We start from the raw sequence: 20865 nt of genomic DNA, 5'->3' as shown, positions 1-20865 counted from the left end.
ATTCTAATTTATATTTTATTGCATTATGAAAATACATTTGGCAAAGTAATCTAGGCTCCAAGTTGAAATAAAAGAAAATTCTGAAGAGTGTACTGATTTTTAAAATGTGAAATAGATGTATTCTAACCAATACATACTAGCACTCTTATTAGGCCAAAATCCAGTAAACCTAATTTTTATAATTCCATATGAAATTACAAGGCGTTTTGCATTCATTCATTTTATGATTAGCACAAATCTTGAGAACTGACCCTCATTTTATCAAAACCAATGTTAAATTCCTGTTCAGAAGACAATTTGAAACACTACCGAAAATTTTCAATTCCTTTGGTTTTATAAGTTGCATTTTCATCCTTACCATGTTACATTTTTTCATAATCAAACATTGTAGCAGCTTTAGATTCTGCCCAAGTACCTTTAAGTAAACTAGTATATTACATTTACATTATTTGAAAAATCGCTGATTTTACAAATGCAAAAATGCATAAATACATGCCTATCTACACCGGCAAAACAAAATACTCTTAACAGGCCACACTTTCTGGCCGAGGATTTCTGGGATGCCTTTCTAAGCCACAAGGCCTGGCTGGCAATTCCACTGCTCCAAAACACACTTCTGAAAGGTGTAGTTACAATAAACCCTAAGCAGGTTAAATTTATCTAATAATCAACATTTAAAATATGACATTTTCACTACTTTTGCTACATTTTCCAGAACTGAAAATATATATTTTTCAAAAATGTACAAGGATATTTTCACTTTTTAAAAGGGAAAAGTGCTAAAAACATAATACATCTCTCTCTCTCTCTCTTTCCTCATCAGAATCTTCAATATTTTTTTTACATGTTGGGTTATAGTCTAGAGAACAGGTAAGTAATCTGCTCAAGGTCAGAAACAAAGTATCTTTAATCACTGAGGTCTCCATTCTTCATTTAGATCTTTTAACAGGACTTTGCTTGATGTATGTTAAGAAACATGCATAAAATCAGACTTTTAAAAATTCATAAGTGAATCAGTTATTATTAGAATTGACATTTTCATTAAGCAAAGTCTGTGTTAAGTGCACCTATGAATACTTATGGAAATTTACTTCCAAATGGCCATCATTATCTAAAACCAGCTGAACAAGCTTTCCCAATTTAACTACAGAAGTATTCCACCTACCCTAAAGATATTCCATGAGCATTCTACAATTATCTGTATAAACAGCAACAAGTTTGATCTATGATCAACATATGAATATCTAATAAATATTAAAACTATTAAACTATAGATTAAAATGCAGATCTCTCACAGAGTTAAGTGATGTCATTTTGGTACATTCACCATTATTGTACTTTATTTAATAAAGAAATACATTTGCCCTTGCAAATACAGCAATTGCAAGTTTACAAATAAAACCACAGACCTCAAAGTCATAATGCTAAATCTTCAACTTGTAACCAACAAAAGTAAATCAATTTGTTTACAAATGGTCCATGGCACTACAATTAAAATAAAAAATATCAAAGGTCACAGGATCTTAGGTAGGTTTACTGACAATTTCATAAATATTCAAAAGAAAATCTCAAAATTTCTAAACTTAAATTTGCTTCATTGTAACATTTTTGAAAAATTTTTTAAAAATTTACATGTTTAATTTTTCTCCCCTCTTGGATATAGTAAATCAATATTCAGATTTTAACTATTAGACATAGTCATAAATATATCATCTAGCTGTTGTGAACTTGACAGTTAAGTCAGTCAGTAGTATACTATCCTACAAACATAAATGGATCCAAATAGTTTTGGTATTTATAGTCATGACGATTTAAGTAGTCAAAACGCAAAACTTGTGGTTGCCCCCCAAATCACCCAAAAGCATATGATACAGTGTCAGAAACTGTTTGCATCAGTTTTAGAAGCCCATCTGTGTATTTCAGGTATCTGAAACTTAAAAAAAGGGGATTCTTCCATATTTTGATAAAAATGTACTCGGATATTTCATAACATTAATATTTATTGCTTTATATGAATACTGTATTGAAAGCCCAAGCATTCAGTTTACACACAGAAATTATACAATTATATACCGCTTCACAAAGGCAGTGAACACATTACATTCTACAAAATCTACTTTACAGAAATTTAAAAACTCTAAATATCAAAAGGTACAGTTGAAGAAACAGGTATAAATTTGGCAGCCAGTAATTTTGACAGGGAAGTTGCAGTTTGCATGACTTTAAATATGTAAATTTGAAAATATTGAATTTAGAGTAATCATTGTGCTTTGTGTTGATCTGAAAAATATAACACTGGCTGTCGAAGAAGCATGTTCAAAAATATTTAATTCACTCCAAAATGTCATACAAATTATGGTGGTTTCTATGCACCCCTAAAGCTTCAGTCATTTAGCTCAGGTACATACTAAAGTAATATATTAATTCTTCCAGTACAGTGGTGTTTCATACCATTGACATTTGCATACTCTAGAATAATTTAGAAAGACACGTGTAATATTCACAATGTTCAGAAAAGCAAGCAAAAGGTCAAGGAACCTGCTTGGTTCTTCTGAGATGGTCTCATATCAGCTTCATAAACATTCATTCTACAAAATAGTAAGCTAACATTTGAACACAATTTCCAAGATAAAGCATATTTTCTCATAAATAATGAAGTCTTTTTCTCAGGCACCTCAGAAGTATACAAAAGAATTTGAGTTTGAACAGATCTCTTGGAATGTGTTTAACCTGGTATTTCAACAGACTTAAGATTTCCAGGGTTTCACAAGGGCCAGATTTTATTTCAATTACTCAGAAGAGAAAGAAAATGTCTTCTGAAAGAGGTGAACTCAATCATTACCAATAGAAAAAGTATCCACTGTATTCATCTCTTATAGAAACAGAAAAATATAACATTTCCCCCCTTAGAATAATATATATATATGTATGTATATATGACTTAAAGTTCCATAGTACGTAGCCAAACAATAAAATCTGGAAACCAGCATGAAACCCTATAATTCACATGTTAAAATGTTGAAACTATGACCAAAATATGAAAACTGCTAGAGCTATCAGAAAGAGACAAGACAAAAAGCTTCTTGCATATGTATAAACTAAAAGTGATAATCTCAAAAAAACTTTTCAAAATTATAATTACCTTCCAGTTTAAAAACTTTAATCCTAAATTTAAAAAAAAAAAAAAAAAAATCTATACACAAACCACTGATTTGCCCAGACCAAAAAAAAGAAAGAAAAGTCAGCGGTAAGGTAAGCAGGACCCAGAGGAGCTGATATTCACAGTTCTTACATGTACAACTCTTTCAGGAATTATCCATAAAGTACTTTATTTTACAACCTGCTTCTCTTGTAAAACTAAAGGTCCACTTTATTACATAAAAGTTTTATACAGTGTTAAAACCAGAACTGTATGTAAAATACTGCATCTAAATGTTTCTAAATAGTTAGTCTTGTTCCATTGGTTCATCGGTGACTTCTGTGGCTTCATCATCATTTTCCATGGATGATTCTGAAAGAATCGCTCCAGTTTTACTGGAATTGGATCCTACTAATTCTTCTGTTTCACGGCAGTCAGAAGAACCACTACTTACAGGGCCTTCGTTTTCACCACCTTCAGAATGTAGTAAATCTTTCTCAGCTTGAGACACATCAGATTCCTCCATTTGATTATTTTCCTCAGAAGTCTCTTCATTCACAGTTAAGGCATCATCAGATTCTTTTTCTTGATTTTTTCTTTCTGGGATCATTTCTCTTGATGTCATAAAAGACTCTAAAAATAAGCAAATGTTGTTGTAGTTAAATTTTATTTTCAAAATACCTCCACAGTTAAGTTTCATGAATTCTGATATTCTATAGTTCAAATCACATCCCCTGAAATTCAGCAGCAACTACATACAGGTGGGAGAAAAGCCCAACATCAGCATTATAAGGAGTTCCATTATGTAAAATTCTTTCACGAAAAAAATGAAGTACAAGAATTTGAGGATCTCCTTACTCCACCCTTTTACAGATGGTCTCTAAATACCTTCTTCTTCCTCTTCATCCTCTTCTTCATCCTCTTCTGTACAGTGCTGCCGGGTACAACGGCTTTCTTTGTCTTTATCCTGAGATGAAGATGATGCTTCTGTTTCTTCTACCATAACTGAAGAAATTTCACTGGAAGTGGTCTGACTGGCTGTTTCTCTGACTTCACTTTCTTTGTCAAACCTGAGTCTTTTTACCTCATGCCCCTCAGCTTCCACAGCATCTTCATCTGGATGTTTATTTTTCAAAGGGCTCACTGAGGAAACTTGTGATTCAGAGGTCGAAGAGTCACTGTAAATGTTTTGTTAAAGTGTCATTAATAAGATTATTTTCCCCATCTTCTACATCCCCATTTTTAAGGTTAAATAATGTTTTAAATTGTATTTTAGTGCCAAAGTTAAATTATAACACCTGAGCAAAGAAAAACACAAGAGAATAATTTCAAGGTAACCTAAACTGTTTGATGAATAATTCCCAGGAGGACTCAGAAAAGCTGTATGACCTTTCTGTGCAATTCTCCAGTAAGTTAAATATTCTTCTACAATAAACCCACAGGTCTTCCATACAGACATACTCTCTAAGTCCTCTCCCTCAATTAGTCTTCCTTCCCTTAAAATGATACAGAAAATTTGAAGACAAAAATAAAAGGTGTCCTCTTATGAACTACAGTGAGAAACGATTCACAAAACCAACTTATTTATAAAGATCTTTTCTCTTTTCAAGTAACTTTCAGAAATAACAAATAAAATGGATCATATCTACTTTACTTTTAGACCCTACATAAACAGTCTCCACAAAGTAGCAATTTTAAAGTCTTGTCTGTGTCCACCTTCAACATTTGCTACACCTGCAAAGAGAAGCCAGTGCTCCTATAAACTGCATGAAAACCTTGTTCTGTCCCTCAGAACTTATAAATAGTGATAAGTCCTGATGAAATGTTAACTTTTAATAAATATAAAACACATACAAACCTGTGATTTTTCTCTTCATTTTGCTGCAAATTTGCCTCTTTGCTGTCTGTGCTCTCAGGCAACCCATTTGTTGTCATGGGGGCTGACAAAGAAACCTTTGGTCGATTAAGTGGCCTAGGTGTCCCAGGCCCATTTATATTAGACCTATAATAAGATAAATGAACATCATTTCTTATTTTTATAAAAAGTCATCCCACTTAAGGTATGCTGATGTGAATATATCACAGAAGTATTTGCTGCAACTTTGTTTTCAGGCCCATGCCTTACCAAATTAACTAATTCTATGTAGTTCATCCTATAGTATCCATAAAATGCCCAATTTTTAGAAAGTACACTAAGCCTGCTACTCAAAATCAGGACAATGCAAACTCTGTAGGTATCAAAAATCTAGAATCTCACCTCTCAGTATAGCTTGGTGAATTTCCAGGAAACATAACACCATTCATTCGATTTAAACTATTGGAATTGTTTTTCCTATAAGAAAAGAAAATATACTTGTGGATGACTTGATTTTTTTTTTATTTTATTTTAGATGGAGTCTGGCTTTGTCACCCAAGCTGGAGTGCAGTGGTGCAATCTCGGCTCACTGCAACCTCCACTTCCCAGATTGAAGCGTTTCTTGTGCCTCAGCCTCCCAAGTAGCTGGGATTATAGGCGTGCGCTGCCACACCCGGCTAATTTTTGTATTTTTAGCAGAGACGGGGTTTTTTGCCATGTTGGCCAGGCTAGCCTCGAACTCATGACCTCAAGTGATCAGCCCACCTCGGTCTTCCAAAGTTTTGGGATTACAGGCGTAAACAACCACACCCCCTTTTTTCTTTTAAATAACGAGAATTAGTTCATGTTAAGAGTGCAAGGATCCATGATTCCACCCAACGCTCCCCGCTCAAGATCTTATGGGGTAGATGCCATTTGAAGCAAAGAGAGTGTGATGGTTGATCCTGGTATGACATCAGGAGCTTTAAATCCCGAAAATGTGGGGTTGCTCCTCTTGGGCCAGCAGTTTGCCGTTGCTGCTAAGTTTGGAAACATTTGTGGAGATAGCTGCCTAATAACGGGGTGGCAAAGTACACCCCCAAACTCAAAATATTTCCCCAATGTCTTTTTAACCATTGTTTTTTTCTCCTCAAAGACTGGGATCTCAGACACAATGGCAGGTAGAGCAATGGAGCCATCCATGCACTGATCTAGAAACATTCTCACAGCATAATAGGTTGTCATCTGTGCTTTCTTGGCAACTAACTTGACTTGCGTAGCTTGCGCAGAGGGGATTCAAACTCTCCAAAAAGAAATGTGAACATTCATTCTCCGACCCACGGTCTTGAGCTGATCCAGTCTATGGCTGATTCTGCATTGTAGCTCATTAGCAGATCAGCACTCTCACCATGTGAAAGTCTTCCAATAGATGCCATCATTGCCTTGAATCGTCTCTGAACTTGGAGACTGCTGGCGCAAATCTTATCACTTGATCCAGCGGCAACACCTATCAAAAGGTCACAGCAGTGGCGGAGAACTGATGACTTCTCAAGGGCAATAAAGTTAGGCATATCTTTGAATCCGCTAGTACAAGGAGTATCCATTTCCTTGTTCTTGTTCTCAACCACAATATTAGACCTCTTGCTCACACCAACACTCAGTAATGTCTCGTGTAACCCATCAAATATAAAACACAAGAATACTAAACTGGGGGTCACGGGGTGGAAATGAGATTTATGTGCCGGGTCTAGCATAGACTTGGCTGCTTTTTTAATGTCCTTAACATCCCCAATGCTGGGTTGGGGTTCCAATGCATCCAGTGGATACTGTCTGCTCTTCCCGGATAGCTCAAAACTTCCTTGAAGGTCAGGGAGCCCACTCCTGTCCATTGCGTCATCTGTTGGGCTGCTGGTCTGTGAGTCCTTTCTTAGATGAGACATTGTGGGTGATTGGTTCCGACTTAATTCTTTCATTTTGGTAAGAATCATGGGTCTAAAAGATCTTTTGTAAGATCTGTCACAGACCCAAACAAAAAGACTGTGAGAATTAACACAGGCATACAATTTAAGAAAAGAATCCATTATTAGTCACTATGACTTGACTCTGCACTTCTTTACCATTTTTCCAAAATACTTCACACTCATTAGGAAAACAAAACATATTCTGGTTCATAAAGGAAATTTTTATCATATATATATTTTTTACTAGTTTTTCTGTCAAGAAATATAGTATGGGATTATTTTAGTATCTTATTTAGCAACTTAAGTATATTCTTGAGAACATTTTAAAAACAAATTGGGCTGGGTGTGGTGGTTCACACCGGTAATCTCAGCACTTTGGGAGGCTAAGGTGGGAGGATCACGTAAACCCCCAAGAGTTTAAGGCTGCAGTGAGCTACGATCACTCATCACTGCACTCCAGCCTGGGTAACTCAGTAGTCTATGAAAGCAGAGTCAGATTAACCTTAAACCAATGGTTCTTAGCAGGGGACAACCTCCCCTCTCTGCCTTTCACATCTCCAGGGGACATGTGGCAATGTCTAAAGATATTTGGAGGGGAACACTACTGGCATAAATGGGTAGAGGTCAAGGACACTGCTAAACTTCTTATAATCCCCAGGATACCCACTCACAACAGAATTATCTGGCACAAAATGTCCATAGTTCCAAGGTTGAGAAATTGTGTCCAAATTTAATTCTTACTTTGCCATATATAAATCTTGACAACTGCAAATATTTTCCATCATAAAGAGAAAAGCCATCAAGTAACTATTCCAAACATGGGAATTATGCCCTAGAGATACCCTGGAAAGGCATCTAGAATGGCATCTCAGGGACATGGGTGCCACCACAGTATGTAAATCCAACAATATTAAAATTACAGTAAATCACCAATCGTTTTAATCCAAATCTCTTTACCAGAAAAAACATACAGATGATGTTATCAGTAATATTCTACTTTGGGGACTGAATGGTAGGTTCACAAGTATGTTATCACACTTAATTACATATAAAATTCAGTCTGTTTTAAGAATAATGTATTAGAAGCAATAAAATGATTAAATATAGTAAATAATATACTAGAAATAGAAGAAATATACTTACTCTGAAGAAGGATAAACACAGCTAACAACCATCACATTCTGCAATAATAAAAATCAGTGATTTAGTATGAAGAAAAGTACTACAACATAAAGTTTAATCATTTGTTTCTAAAATCACTCTGGTGGGTTAAATTTCCATTGATTCTAATTTTGCTAATGAAGGAAAATAAATGGTTAAAAATGAAAACTGGTAAAACAAAAACTAAAACAATTACAAAGGACCAAAAGAGAATATCCTACTCAGCCACTGATTTTTTTCCTACTTATTTTTTGTCCTAGTTATTCTAGACCCCTAACATCATATACTATATGCAGTAGAGGAACTAAGCTCAGATGGAATCAACAAAGATGTTGAGAGATTGAAGTACTTAGGACACATGTAATTGATTTTCCTTACAAAGCAACACCCAATCCCACAGCCTGTTATGCTGCATCATATATCCCACAGAAAGACTCAAACCTTTTTTGTAATATATTTATATGATCTTCCCGGTAAAAATAACTTTACTAATATTCAGTGTTCGCTGAAAGTTTATTATGAGTCACAGTAAGTGTTCTGCATTTAATCCCCTTCATAGCCCTATTATTAACCACATTTTACAGAGGAGAAAACTAACTGGCCCAAGGTCACACAACTATGAAGCACTGCAACCCTGATTTAGAGGCAGGGCACCTGATATGACTACTGTAACATATTGCTTCTTTATCCAAAGATCTCCAAAATGTAATTATTACAACTTCTGGAGCTGAAAAATAAGTACTGATGAGCCATCTCAGTTTCCTGGCCTTTGGGGATATTATTCAATTGAGTGTACAGAGGATCAACAAAATATATTAATCCAGTATGGCCTCAAGAACTTTTGTAAATCACTATGTAATGGTTTTTGATTCCTGTTCCCAGGGTAAAATAAAGTGAATTTGAACCAGATCCTTAAATGAACACTGAAGTGTTTTTGGACCAATCATCAACTGAAAATTAGAACCCATTAGTCCAATCTTGGTTCTCACAGGGCTCCTTCATTTTTCACTCAAGACAAGTCAGTATCTTACTTTTCATTCCCTTAAATACCTTGAGTCTTTGTTCTTCACACCATTTCCTTTTTTTTTTTTTCCCTGAGACAAGAGTCGCGCTTTGTTGCCCAGGCTGGAGTGCAATGGTGCCATCTCAGCTCACTGCAACCTGCGCCTCCTAGGTTCAAGCAATTCTCCTACCTCAGCCTCCTGAGTAGCTAGGTTTACAAGTGTGCACCACCACGCCTGGTTAGTTTTTGTATTTTTTGCAGAGACAGGGTTTCACCATGTTGGCCAGGCTGGTCTGGAACTCCTGACCTCGTGATTCACCCACCTCAGCCTCCCAAAATGCTGGGATTACAGGCATGAGCCACCACACCAGGCCCACACCATTTCTTTTATTCAGAATACCCTTCCCTTATTCTAACACTCCCTCAACCCCCTCCACACACAAACACTAATGTTTATCTCTAAATCTGACCTGCATGTTTCTACTCAATACCTCATTTACATGGTTGGCACCAACAAGTTTCCCAAGTTATGTACCTCTGAACTCCAGAATTGGGAAAATGAATTCCATGGGTAAGTTTATAAAACGCTCTATAAAGTTAAAATAGCAATTATAACTTCTCAGAACCTTTAATAAGTTGATGTACACTATGAATTTCCAAGAAATAATAAGCTGCTTTCCCCCAAACTAAAATGATCAACACACAAACCCTCCTCTACCCGCTCCTATTAAATTTCTCCGTAAAACATAGAATGCAATTTGGAAAACAATTTGGGAAACTCAAGGTAGGCTAGAAAACATATTTCAAGAAGCGGTACCTGAAACGGATCTTACTCAATGTTCTTTTCTGAAATAAAAGCTATTACACCACAGCATAAATATAATTCCAAGAATAAAATAAATACCTTTTCTACTCCTCTGAGAAATTTGTCTGTTCCTGTATAGTTTCTCCTTGGATCCGTTAACAATTCACATAGTCGCTGAATAGTAAAAGGGATACTGCAAAAAAGTATAATTTTACAGTGTGAGATCACTGATAATCAAGAGAACTAGGAACATTACTTCTTTTGCTAGGTAAAGCTGTATCTAGTCACCCATGTGTTAAGCTACAAAAGAAAATGCTATAATAGGGAAATAAACGGATGAGTTTTTTAAAAGTAGACAATAAAATAAGCATACCTTTCTATTTAACAAAAAACCAACTCTCCCTTCCTTTAAAAAGCAATAAAGGCAGGCGGGGAGAGGTGAATGGTTAATGGGTACAAAAATATAGTTAGGCCGGGCGCGGTGGCTCAAGCCTGTAATCCCAGCACTTTGGGAGGCCGAGACGGGGGGATCACGAGGTCAGGAGATCGAGACCATCCTGGCTAACACGGTGAAACCCTGTCTCTACTAAAAAATACAAAAAACTAGCCGGCCGAGGTGGCGGGCGTCTGTAGTCCCAGCTACTTGAGAGGCTGAGGCAGGAGAATGGCGTGAACCGGGAGGCGGAGCTTGCAGTGAGCTGAGATCCGGCCACTGCACTCCAGCCTGGGCGACAGAGCGAGACTCCGTCTCCAAAAACGTAAATAAATAAATAAATATATATAGTTAGATAGAATGAATAAGATCTAGTATTTAATAATACAACAGGTTGACAACAATAATTTATTGTACATTTTAAAATAACTAAGAATGTAAGTGAACTGTTTGTAACACAAAGCACACATAAATGATTGAGGCGATGGACACCCCATTTACCCTGATGTGATTATTATGCATTGTATGCCTGTATCCAAATATCTCATGTACCCCATAAACATATAAACCTACTATTTACTCACGGAATTTTTTTTAAAGCAACTTAGAACACCCAAAATCAACAGAAAGCTTCAAAACTGAGGGAAAAATTTTTATGTAATATTCTAAATCCTGATAATTTGATTTGTGTTACAACAGAAGTAACACAAATAATAATCAAACTGGGGTTTATTTAATATAGAAATTTTTCCTCAAGTATTCTTCTGCACTGAAAGGTTTCTTTAAAACGTTCACACAAAACCACAAATAAAGTATTTTAAATGCGGTTCTGCTCCATTATTACAATTTCATATATAATCTACACGTTTAATCCAACCTAAAATATACACAACAATATTTATTTAACTTTACCGAATACTTTCACTATACTTCAATTTTTGCTTGATCTAGTAAATACAAAACTGATATAAGTTGGAACTAAAATCATTTTATAAATATTTTTAAGTTTTGAGCTCATGTAGCTATTAGCATTCATAAGTATTACAAACTGAACAGAACAGCAGTTATGAGCACGAGGTATGACAAATGCAGCTAAGAAGTACAAACAAAAATCTTCAGACTTCAGTGTCTGCCATACCAATCTATTTATTCTCTTTAATGAAAAGAATTACAAAGCCTCAAATTAATAGTTAACATTCACAAAGGTCTTCACTTTTTATAGGCAGTGTGACACAGAATTTTCTTCCACCACAAGGTATATAAGCTAGTGAGTTATAATGCCAGAACTCAAACCCAGTCTAACTTCAAATCTCATGTCCTTTCCACTGTACCACACATACTTTACAAAATTATAGTTGTTTATTTTCTAACTGGATAAACTACATTTGGTTCTCATATTCTTTGTGTCAATGCTATTCTTATGTTCAAAGTATAACATGTGCAAAAAATTCTGAAGATGCTTAAAGTACATGTTATTGATAGGAGAACAAATGTTTTTAGATAAATTTGAGAGTCCAAGAATCAATCTTTTGTCTCAAACCTAAAATCAAATCCAAACCTAAAAGTGAGAAAACTGTTTTACCAAAAGACAAGGCGCAGAATAAAAGATTCAATGTTTGCCTGAAAACACAAACATTCAGAAGCAACTAGAAATTGCTCTGGGTTTCTGAGGAAGAATACTTTTTTGCTTTTGAAAATCTACTCAGAGTGAAGTATAATGTCAAAACGAAGAATCCCTTTAAATGGGGAAGTACAAAGCACACCAACAGCATTATTAATTATGAAACAATAAGTTTACACATCTTCCGTTTCATTCCTATAAAGACAACACATAATTGGAAATCTATAGCTAATACACAAAACTAACTCCACTTTTAAAATGTTTAAGCATTTTCCGCATGTATAACAAACAGTGTCAGTTTCTCAACTGTCTGTCCATGAAACCCAGTATCATCGTGGACTTCGGAATGTTAGTGGTATAACTCACCTTAGCTCATCTTCTAGTTCACTGCTCTTCAAACCTTACACACACACCACATCTAAGCTATTTTCCTCATTAATCACCCCACAGTGACACTGTAATTAAAAGTTTATTATTCAAAATATACAAAATCGCACCAACAGTTTGGGTATTCAACAAGTGTTTGGGTATTCAAATAGTACTTAACTGAAAAATACTGTCTAGTCGTTATGCTTTTTCTTCCAACTAAAATTCTTTCCCACATTAAAACCTAATGTTTTCTCACTAATTAAAATTACTTTTAACAGATGAGTATTTTAAAACTTCTTGTTTAACAACATTTACACTGAATGTTTTGGCTAATTTTCTTTAGAAATCTACGTTAAATTGTAGCCAATTATTAATATTTTATGTGGTTAATATTAATACTGCTTTGGGGGGGGTATGTGTTTACATAGCAATGCTAGCAATAACAGCCTATAATAAAACGAGTTTAAGTTCTTAGACAATTTCAGAAACTTTTTTCAAATGACTGTTATTTCAAAAAGTAAAAGAAGCTTTTAAAAGTCATTTTATCAAGTATCCAATAGATGGCACTGAAATATCATACAACACTTCCTTTTCTCACATGACAGTCTAAAACCCAACCAAACACTTCCTGCAAATCAATGTATCTACTGGAAATATTAGCATGATAAATGAATGTAACAACAGCATTGAAAGGTCTTTTACATACACACTGTACTTTAAACTTATTCCATAAATATAAGAGCCTATTATAAACTAGAAATACCAACCTTGCTCAACAGTACAGTGGAAAGACATGTAAACAATTACAATTACAGTAATAAATAACAACGTTGTATAAAAAGTGCCATGGAGACAGAATAAACTGTACGCCAAGCTTAGTAGGCATGACACGGGGAAAACAATTTGAGGTAGGCCTCTAAAAGGAGGCACAAGAATAAACCAGATAAGCCAGTACAAAATGAATGCATTTGGTATGAGTATATGAAAGCTCTGCTCTCTGATACTCATCCATTAGACATAGCATACAAAATAGTTTATTCTAACTTTTGAAAATATTAAGACTTTTTCCACACCTACTAAGAAAAGCAAATATACGGAGAGGAGTGTTAAACACACATGCCACTCATTCTCAATGAAAAGTCTGAACTGAAATCCTTAAATTTGGTGGGGAGTGGTGACCAGATGTTCATTAGCAAAGGTATACTGTAAAACAAAAAGCTTTGGGCCAGCAGGCGGATCCCCTGAGGTCAGGAGTTCAAAACCAGCCTGGCCTGTAGTCCCAGCTACTCAAGAGGCTGAGGCAAAAGAATTGCTTGAACCCGGGCAGTGGAGGTTGCAGGCTGCAGTGAGCCGAGATCGAGTCACTACACTCCAGCCTGGGTGATAGAGAGATTGTCTCAAATTAAAAAAAAAAAAAAAAAAAAAAAAAGCAGCATCCGGCTTTACTCTGCAGATATATCATCTGATTTATTCATGGTAAAATGGAAAACTAAGAAGATATAAGGAACTGAAAAAAGGACATGACTAGATAGCAGCTCAAATTTTTAAAAACTGTGCCTACAACATCCAGTAACATTTTTTTTAAACCCTCACACACACATTAAGGATCCACCTTTGCTAAATATATACATATTTTAACACACACACACACTACACACACACACACACACGTATATTACCCCACTAGGAGACCTTACTCAAACCGAATTTACCTAAGTCTTCATGAGTCTTACGAGTCTTGTCTGAAAACAAGGGTTCTAAACAAGTATGCTTTAAAGATTATCATGACGACTAAATATGACATAATGTATATGGCGTATTAAATCATCTAACAGTGCCTAAAATATTTTAGAAAGTTCAATAAATCTTGGTTCTTATTGTCATCATTCCGTCTACTCTTTGACAGAGATTGTGGGAAGGCACAAACGGTCCAAAGACCAACAAAACCAAAAGTACAGCTCTGTCTTTAAAAATATTCCCCTTAATTCCAAGGAAAACAACTAACCCTAATTAATAGGATCGTACATTTTACCTTATATATCTTAATTTGAATGCAAGCTGTCCCAATTTATTTATTTATTTATTTATTTTTTGAGACGGAGTCTCGCTCTGTCGCCCAGGCTGGAGTGCAGTGGCCGGATCTCAGCTCACTGCAAGCTCCGCCTCCCGGGTTCACGCCATTCTCCTGCCTCAGCCTCCGGAGTAGCTGGGACTACAGGCGCCCGCCACCTCGCCCGGCTAGTTTTTTGTAGTTTTAGTAGAGATGGGGTTTCACTGTGTTCACCAGGATGGTCTCGATCTCCTGACCTCGTGATCCACCCGTCTCGGCCTCCCAAAGTGCTGGGATTACAGGCTTGAGCCACCGCGCCCGGCCTATTTATTTATTTTTAAGCATAAGTCTTGTACACCTGAAAGCTACGGAAATTCAAATACCAAGAAAGTTGCTGAATATCAGGGAAAGACATCTCAACATAAAGTAGCAATTCAATGCTATTTTTTTAAAAAATAAAATTTAAGTCGTAAGGCTAAACACTAAAGAAATAATGTCCTAAGTATGTATTTTAACATAAATTTCTATAAAAGTACTAAGCTGAAAAGAAGGCACTCAAAAAATAAGTGCACACTTCATTCAGACTCTAAGAAAATCAGTTAACTATCTTAACTTTATATTATATAAGCAATTTTTCAACATGAAAAAGACAAAGGAAGGTAACATGTAGCACAGAGGCTATTGGAGTAAAAAGCTAAAGAAATGACCATAAAAACCCAACATCCCACTAAAAAAAAAAGTCAAAACAGTCATTCACTTTCGTTTTACCCATGTATATGTAGATTTCACTGTCTTTTCTGACTAAATGACATTAGTGATGTCTTAGTTAACATAAATACTGATTTAAACTTAACCAACTTCATGGAAACTAATAATATCTCTATTATCAAAGACTGAATAAGTTCATAATTTTGTTTACACCTACAAAGTCTTACAAAAGTCAGAAATACCATTAGAATAATGTGATATTAGCTTTACTTGAAGTAACATGCTCTTTCTGTACTCAGGCTTTAATATTTACATAAACATACACATTCATAAATATTTATATTTACGAATTTTGGGTTAATGAGTGCTGCAGACACTAGTTTACTTATATCATTGGGGTTCCTTATCATTATTAAAAGAGGCGAAATTAGCCGGGGGCAGTGGCTCATGCCTGTAATCCCAGCACTCTGGGGGGCCAAGGCGGGTGCATCACCTGAGGTCAGAAGTTTGAGACCAGCCTGGCCAACATGGTGAAACCCTGTCTCTACTAAAAATACAAAAATTAGCCAGGCATGGTTGATGCACACCTGTAATCCCAGCTACTCAGGTGCCTGCAGCAGGAGAATTGCTTAAACCCAGGCAACAGAGCAACACTCTGTCCCCACCAAAAAAAAATTCATACACATATAATTTTAAGCCTCAAATCAAATGACAGATTTCACTTATTTTTTGAGATGATGTCTCGCTCTGTCACCCATGCCGGAGTGCAGCGGCACAATCTCGGCTGACTGCAACCTCTGCCTCCTTGCTTTAAGCGATTCTCTTGCCTCAGCCTCCTGAGTAGCTGGGACTACAGGCACTTGCCACCACGCCCGACTAATTTTTTGTATTTTTAGTAGAGATGGGGTTTCACTATGTTAGCAAGGATAGTCTCGATCTCCTGACCTTGTGATCTGCCTGCCTCAGCCTCCCAAAATGCTGAGATTACAGGCATGAGCCACCGCGCCTGGCTAATTTTGCCTCTTTTAATAATAATAAGGAACCCCAATGATGTAAGTAAACTAAAGTCTGCACCACTCCTTAACCCAAAATTCATCTATAGCAATTGTCAAAACTTTTAACAAAGTTAATCATCTCTTAGAGTTCCTATAGTATGAATTGTTATTTTATTTGCATTAAATATAACTAGCAAGAAAACGTTAATTAACTTCTGTTATTTTCAATTTTTAAGTTTATTAGAGTATCACATCAAGCCATATTACCACTAGACAAGACCAGGTGGGGAACAGTAAGGAGGGGTGGTGACAAAATAATGCCAATTCTCAAGTAATTATCCTAAGAGAAAGACAGGGGGTAAAGAAAAAACAAGTAGGGGTGGGTGGGTGTGGGTTTGTGTGAGAGAGACAGAAATCTGCCACAAATAAGTACATTTTAACTAATATACTCAGCAAACACTGACACAAATAATTAACAGCACAAACACCTATTTTCCCCAATTAGGGAGCACAAAAATCAGGAAGCAATAAAGTGCATCAACAGTGTCAGACAAAAAAGTAATAAATGGCTAAAGAACCATTCTCTCAGTCCCCAAATTATCTGGAGCTAACCGTAAAGCAAACCACACACACAAACTGAAAATCAAATGGCGGTTATGTTTTATTCTACAATCCAGATTTTGGAGTACAAAAGTCTCATATATAACTTTAAAAGATCACGAGCAATACTCTCAGCTGTGACTGACTGTACTTGCCTAACAGATGATATAAAGATTATTAGGTATCAAAAAGGTTTCTACTTTCCAGACCTCCTCATAAATATATAAGAACGCTATTTTAGTCTACTATTCACAGAGTGAGGAGGTGGCCTACTTCAGAGAGGTCTTAGAGATAACAGCATTGACAAGAAAGGGTCAAGACTTGAGAGATTAATTTACTTTTATATTCATTATTCTTTCATTTTGAAAAATTCAGAGAACATAAAATGGTATCTTTTAAAACTTCCAGGAATGTAACTTACATGCTCTCTATTCCTCAAAATGCCTCTTCGTGTATATGCCATTATAGGAATGAATCATTACCTATTAGCAATTCCTAAATTATATTCATGGTCTCTGTAATAGGAAGAGGATTTTCATAAATGGCCCTGGTTTGAGTAAACCCATATACTGTTTTTTATTATAATCCCAATCAGAGGGCATAAAATGGTCTTTTAATTGACCATTTCATTAAAATTTTTAGTTTCGTTCATTTTAATTTTTGGTGTTTCTCAAACTGTAACTGCAGTTTTGGAGAGTAGCTATAATCCATCTTTTATGAAATTTTAAAGTTCCAAAGTAATTTTAAAAGACAAGAAAATGACCAAAAAAAAAAAAAAGAAAGAAAGAAATTAAGCATTCCACTGTGATTCTTCTATGCCTCAATACACAAAATACAGATATAAATACACTTTTATTCTTTTATTCTTTTTTTCTAGTGCCCAGTTACTCAATATTTATTCTTTTCTTTACTCATTCATTCATCCATCCATCCATGCATCTAGTCAATCCATACTTGTCTGTTTGAGAACCTACTATATTCAGGCACTCACTCTTCTAGGCCTTGTTTGGAAAAGCCTGTTACCCCAGCTCTCCAGAAGCTTATAGTTCAGGATATCAAGTAAACAAATGCATGGACAATTTCCACTTCAAAGAGGGAAAAACTTGTACTCCGGCCGGGCGCAATGGCTCACGCCTGTAATCCCAGCACTCTGGGAGGCCGAGGCAGGCGGATCACAAGGTCAGGAGATCGAGACCATCCTGGCTAACACGGTGAAACCCTGTCTCTACTAAAAATACAAAAAAATAAGCCGGGCGTGGTGACAGGCACCTATAGTCCCAGCTACTCTGGAGGCTGAGGCAGGAGAATGGCATGAACCTGGGAGGCAGAAGTTGCAGAGAGCTGAGATTGCGCCACTGCACTCCAGCCTGGGTGACAGAGTGTCTCAAAAAACAAAAAAACAAAAAACCCCACTTGTACTGTGATAATACACTAAAATAATTTAGAAAATGGATAATCTTTCTTATAGCAAAATACTAGGAAGCATTTAATATAAAACTTTCACAGATTAAAAGCAAAAATAACAAAAACTTACCAATAAGAAAATTAGCAAAAGAAAGCCAAAAGAGTTATAAAGGGCAATTCACAGAAAGGCTGTAAGTACATAAAAAGATTTTCCATTTCACTTGCAACCAAGGAAACACAAATATAGACACATATAGAGTACTGAAGAATTACAGTATCTGCACTTACTACAAATGAAAAAAGCATCAACAACCACATTTTGCTAAGTCAATTTTGCAGTATTGATAAGCTGAAAATTAAGTGTTCATAAGCTAAACTAGCAATTACATTTCTACAAATTAAAAAAAGCAACAATGTGGTCAGGTGTGATGGCTCACGCCTGTAATCCCAGCACTTTGGGAGGCCAAGGTGGGAGGATCACCTGAGGTCAGGAATTCGAGATCAGCCTGACCAACATGGAGAAACCCCATCTCTACTAAAAACACAAAAATTAGCTGGGCGTGGTGGCACATGCCTGTAATCCCAGCTACTCGGGAGGCTGAGACAGGAGAATCCCTTGAATCCAGGAGGGGGAGGTTGCGGTGAGCCAAGATCGCTCCATTGCAGCCTGGGCAACAAAAGCGAAACTCCACCTCAAAAAAAAGAGGCAACAATCTATACATACATTCAAAACATGACATTCATCAACAAAACATATGGGGAAGGATGCTCACTGCAAGTACTGCTCGTTAACAGCCAAAAAAATAAATGCCTACCATCAGTCAGGACAGGAAATAAAAACTTATAATCTACTCACATAATAGAAAGCAATGCAGCCATTTCAAATAAATAAAAAGATAGCTTTAAATGTACTAATATAGACATGTTGAAGCTTCTCTAAAAGGAAATTACAACTAGCATATAGCATGATTCTACTTTCATTCTTTATGTACTTCTGTAACAGTGGGGATCTTTTTAAAAGCATGAACATACACCACTTTTGTAATTTAAAGATAATCTATTACAAATGGGGGGGAGGAATGTATAAGAATGGACAAACCCTCAAACTGGTGGAAAACCAAAAAAATGTTACTTCTTAGTAAATATTTTTAAAAACTGTATATATATAAAACGCAAAAATTGAAAATTTTAGACATGTTTCAACATACCCATATATTAAAATACAGACAAAAAAAGTAAATTAAAAATAGAAAAATCTTAATGTATCACTGATTAAATAAGACTTAGATTCTGCCTGCTCAGAAAAAGTGATTCATAAACTGCCATTCTGAAAAATCAGATTTAAAAAATAGAAGTTCAGGCCAGGTGAAGTGGCTCATGCTTGTAATCCCAGCACTTTGGGACACTGAGGCAGGTAGATCACTTGAGGTCAGGAGTTCCAGACCAGCCTGGCCAACATGGTAAAACCCTGTCTCTACTAAAAATACAAAAATAAATAAATAAAATAAAATAAATAAAAATTAAAAAATAGCTGGGTGCAGTGGCACACACCTGTAATGCCAGCTACTTGACAGGCTGAGGCTGGAGAATAGCTTGAACTTAGGAGGCGGAAGTTGCGGTGAGCCCAGATGGCGCCACTGCATTCCAGCCTGGGTGACAAAGACTCCATCTCTAAATAAAATAAAATAAAATAAGATAAAATAAGATAAAATAAAATAAAATAAAATAAAAACGGTTCAAAAATAAAAAGTTTTAAAAGAAGAATGCTCAAGCGTTTAATGACTGTTCAAATCATTTTCTGAAGTAGGTGAATTACCTCTTTTACAGATTAAGAAATTACAAATATTTAGATTTATGTAATAAATACGTAATACACAATTACATTTATATTTTTATTATAATATGTATACATAATTATATAATACATGTATTTGTTTCTAGCCCAACTTAATGTGAAAGAACTGAAAATGGTATTTGCTATTACTAAGTCAGAATCACAAGTAAATCTGCTTACTAAGCAGCGGCATAATTTGACCTGTTTCACCTTAACTTTTATTTTTAAATGACGGCCATAATTTATTGAAATAAAAGATGAGTCACTATATCTAAGTACTATTTATATATATGTACAATTTACAAATAACCCCGAGAAGTATTCTTATCTTGAATGTATTTAGTTCAACAGTAAATCTTATGCAACATGCTTCTAAAACGTATCATGTGGCTATTTCTTGGATAAGTGCTTCTGAAATTTTTTTTTTTCCTTTTCCTGAAAAATTTTAAAATTAAGATCGATATGGAAATATACACATATGGTTAAATACTTTCAACAGTCCAACAGGGTGCACAGTGAAAACAGGTCTCTCCTTCCCATCCCAGGCCCCCGGGGGTAACTATAACTGATGAATCTCAAAGACAAAAGCTGTGATTTCTTCCCCCAAAGTATTTTTGTAACAGACCCAAAGTCAAGGCACAAGGGTTTGACATTTCAAGCAAAATTCTTAAACCTAAAAACAGTGGAATATGATGTAAAGCAAACCATTAACTGGATTACACTATCTTATTTTGAAATCCCATGCAATTAAATACCTAAAGAATCAAGCCATTTATGCCATCTAAAAATACAACTGAAATCCTTCAAATATCTAATTCTAACTATGAATTCATGGTTAGAAAAACTACAATTCATTATATTTAGCATTGTTGTTGTTCCACAGCCCAAATTAACGCCACACTAAATATTGAATAATTCAACTTCACAAACACTTCTTCCCTTCAATAA

The 20865-nt window shown here is 35.6% G+C and overlaps 2 protein-coding genes across 3 annotated transcripts in view; both read right to left on the bottom strand.

Annotated features, from left to right (window-relative positions):
- PPP4R2 (protein phosphatase 4, regulatory subunit 2) overlaps positions 1-20865 on the bottom strand; it is an 85521-nt gene continuing 64656 nt past the window's right edge. For both annotated transcript variants that reach the window (XM_011971276.1, XM_011971277.1), the window contains 6 exons: positions 10003-10096; positions 8078-8115; positions 5397-5471; positions 4998-5141; positions 4028-4317; positions 1-3772 (listed from right to left, as the gene is read on the bottom strand). In XM_011971276.1, the coding sequence (XP_011826666.1) occupies positions 3447-3772; positions 4028-4317; positions 4998-5141; positions 5397-5471; positions 8078-8115; positions 10003-10096 (967 nt within the window). In that variant the 3' untranslated portion in view covers positions 1-3446. The remainder of the gene's footprint in view (positions 3773-4027; positions 4318-4997; positions 5142-5396; positions 5472-8077; positions 8116-10002; positions 10097-20865) is intronic.
- On the bottom strand, positions 5816-7478 carry EBLN2 (endogenous Bornavirus-like nucleoprotein 2). Its single transcript, XM_011971275.1, is given in 2 exon segments — positions 5816-6250; positions 6253-7478. Coding segments are annotated over 2 exon segments (1161 nt in total). The 5' UTR covers positions 7055-7478; the 3' UTR covers positions 5816-5891.

Source organism: Mandrillus leucophaeus, unplaced genomic scaffold, assembly GCF_000951045.1.
Source record: "Mandrillus leucophaeus isolate KB7577 unplaced genomic scaffold, Mleu.le_1.0 Scaffold121, whole genome shotgun sequence".
Lineage (NCBI taxonomy): Eukaryota > Metazoa > Chordata > Mammalia > Primates > Cercopithecidae > Mandrillus > Mandrillus leucophaeus.
This window is presented reverse-complemented; position numbering and strand designations above follow the sequence as displayed.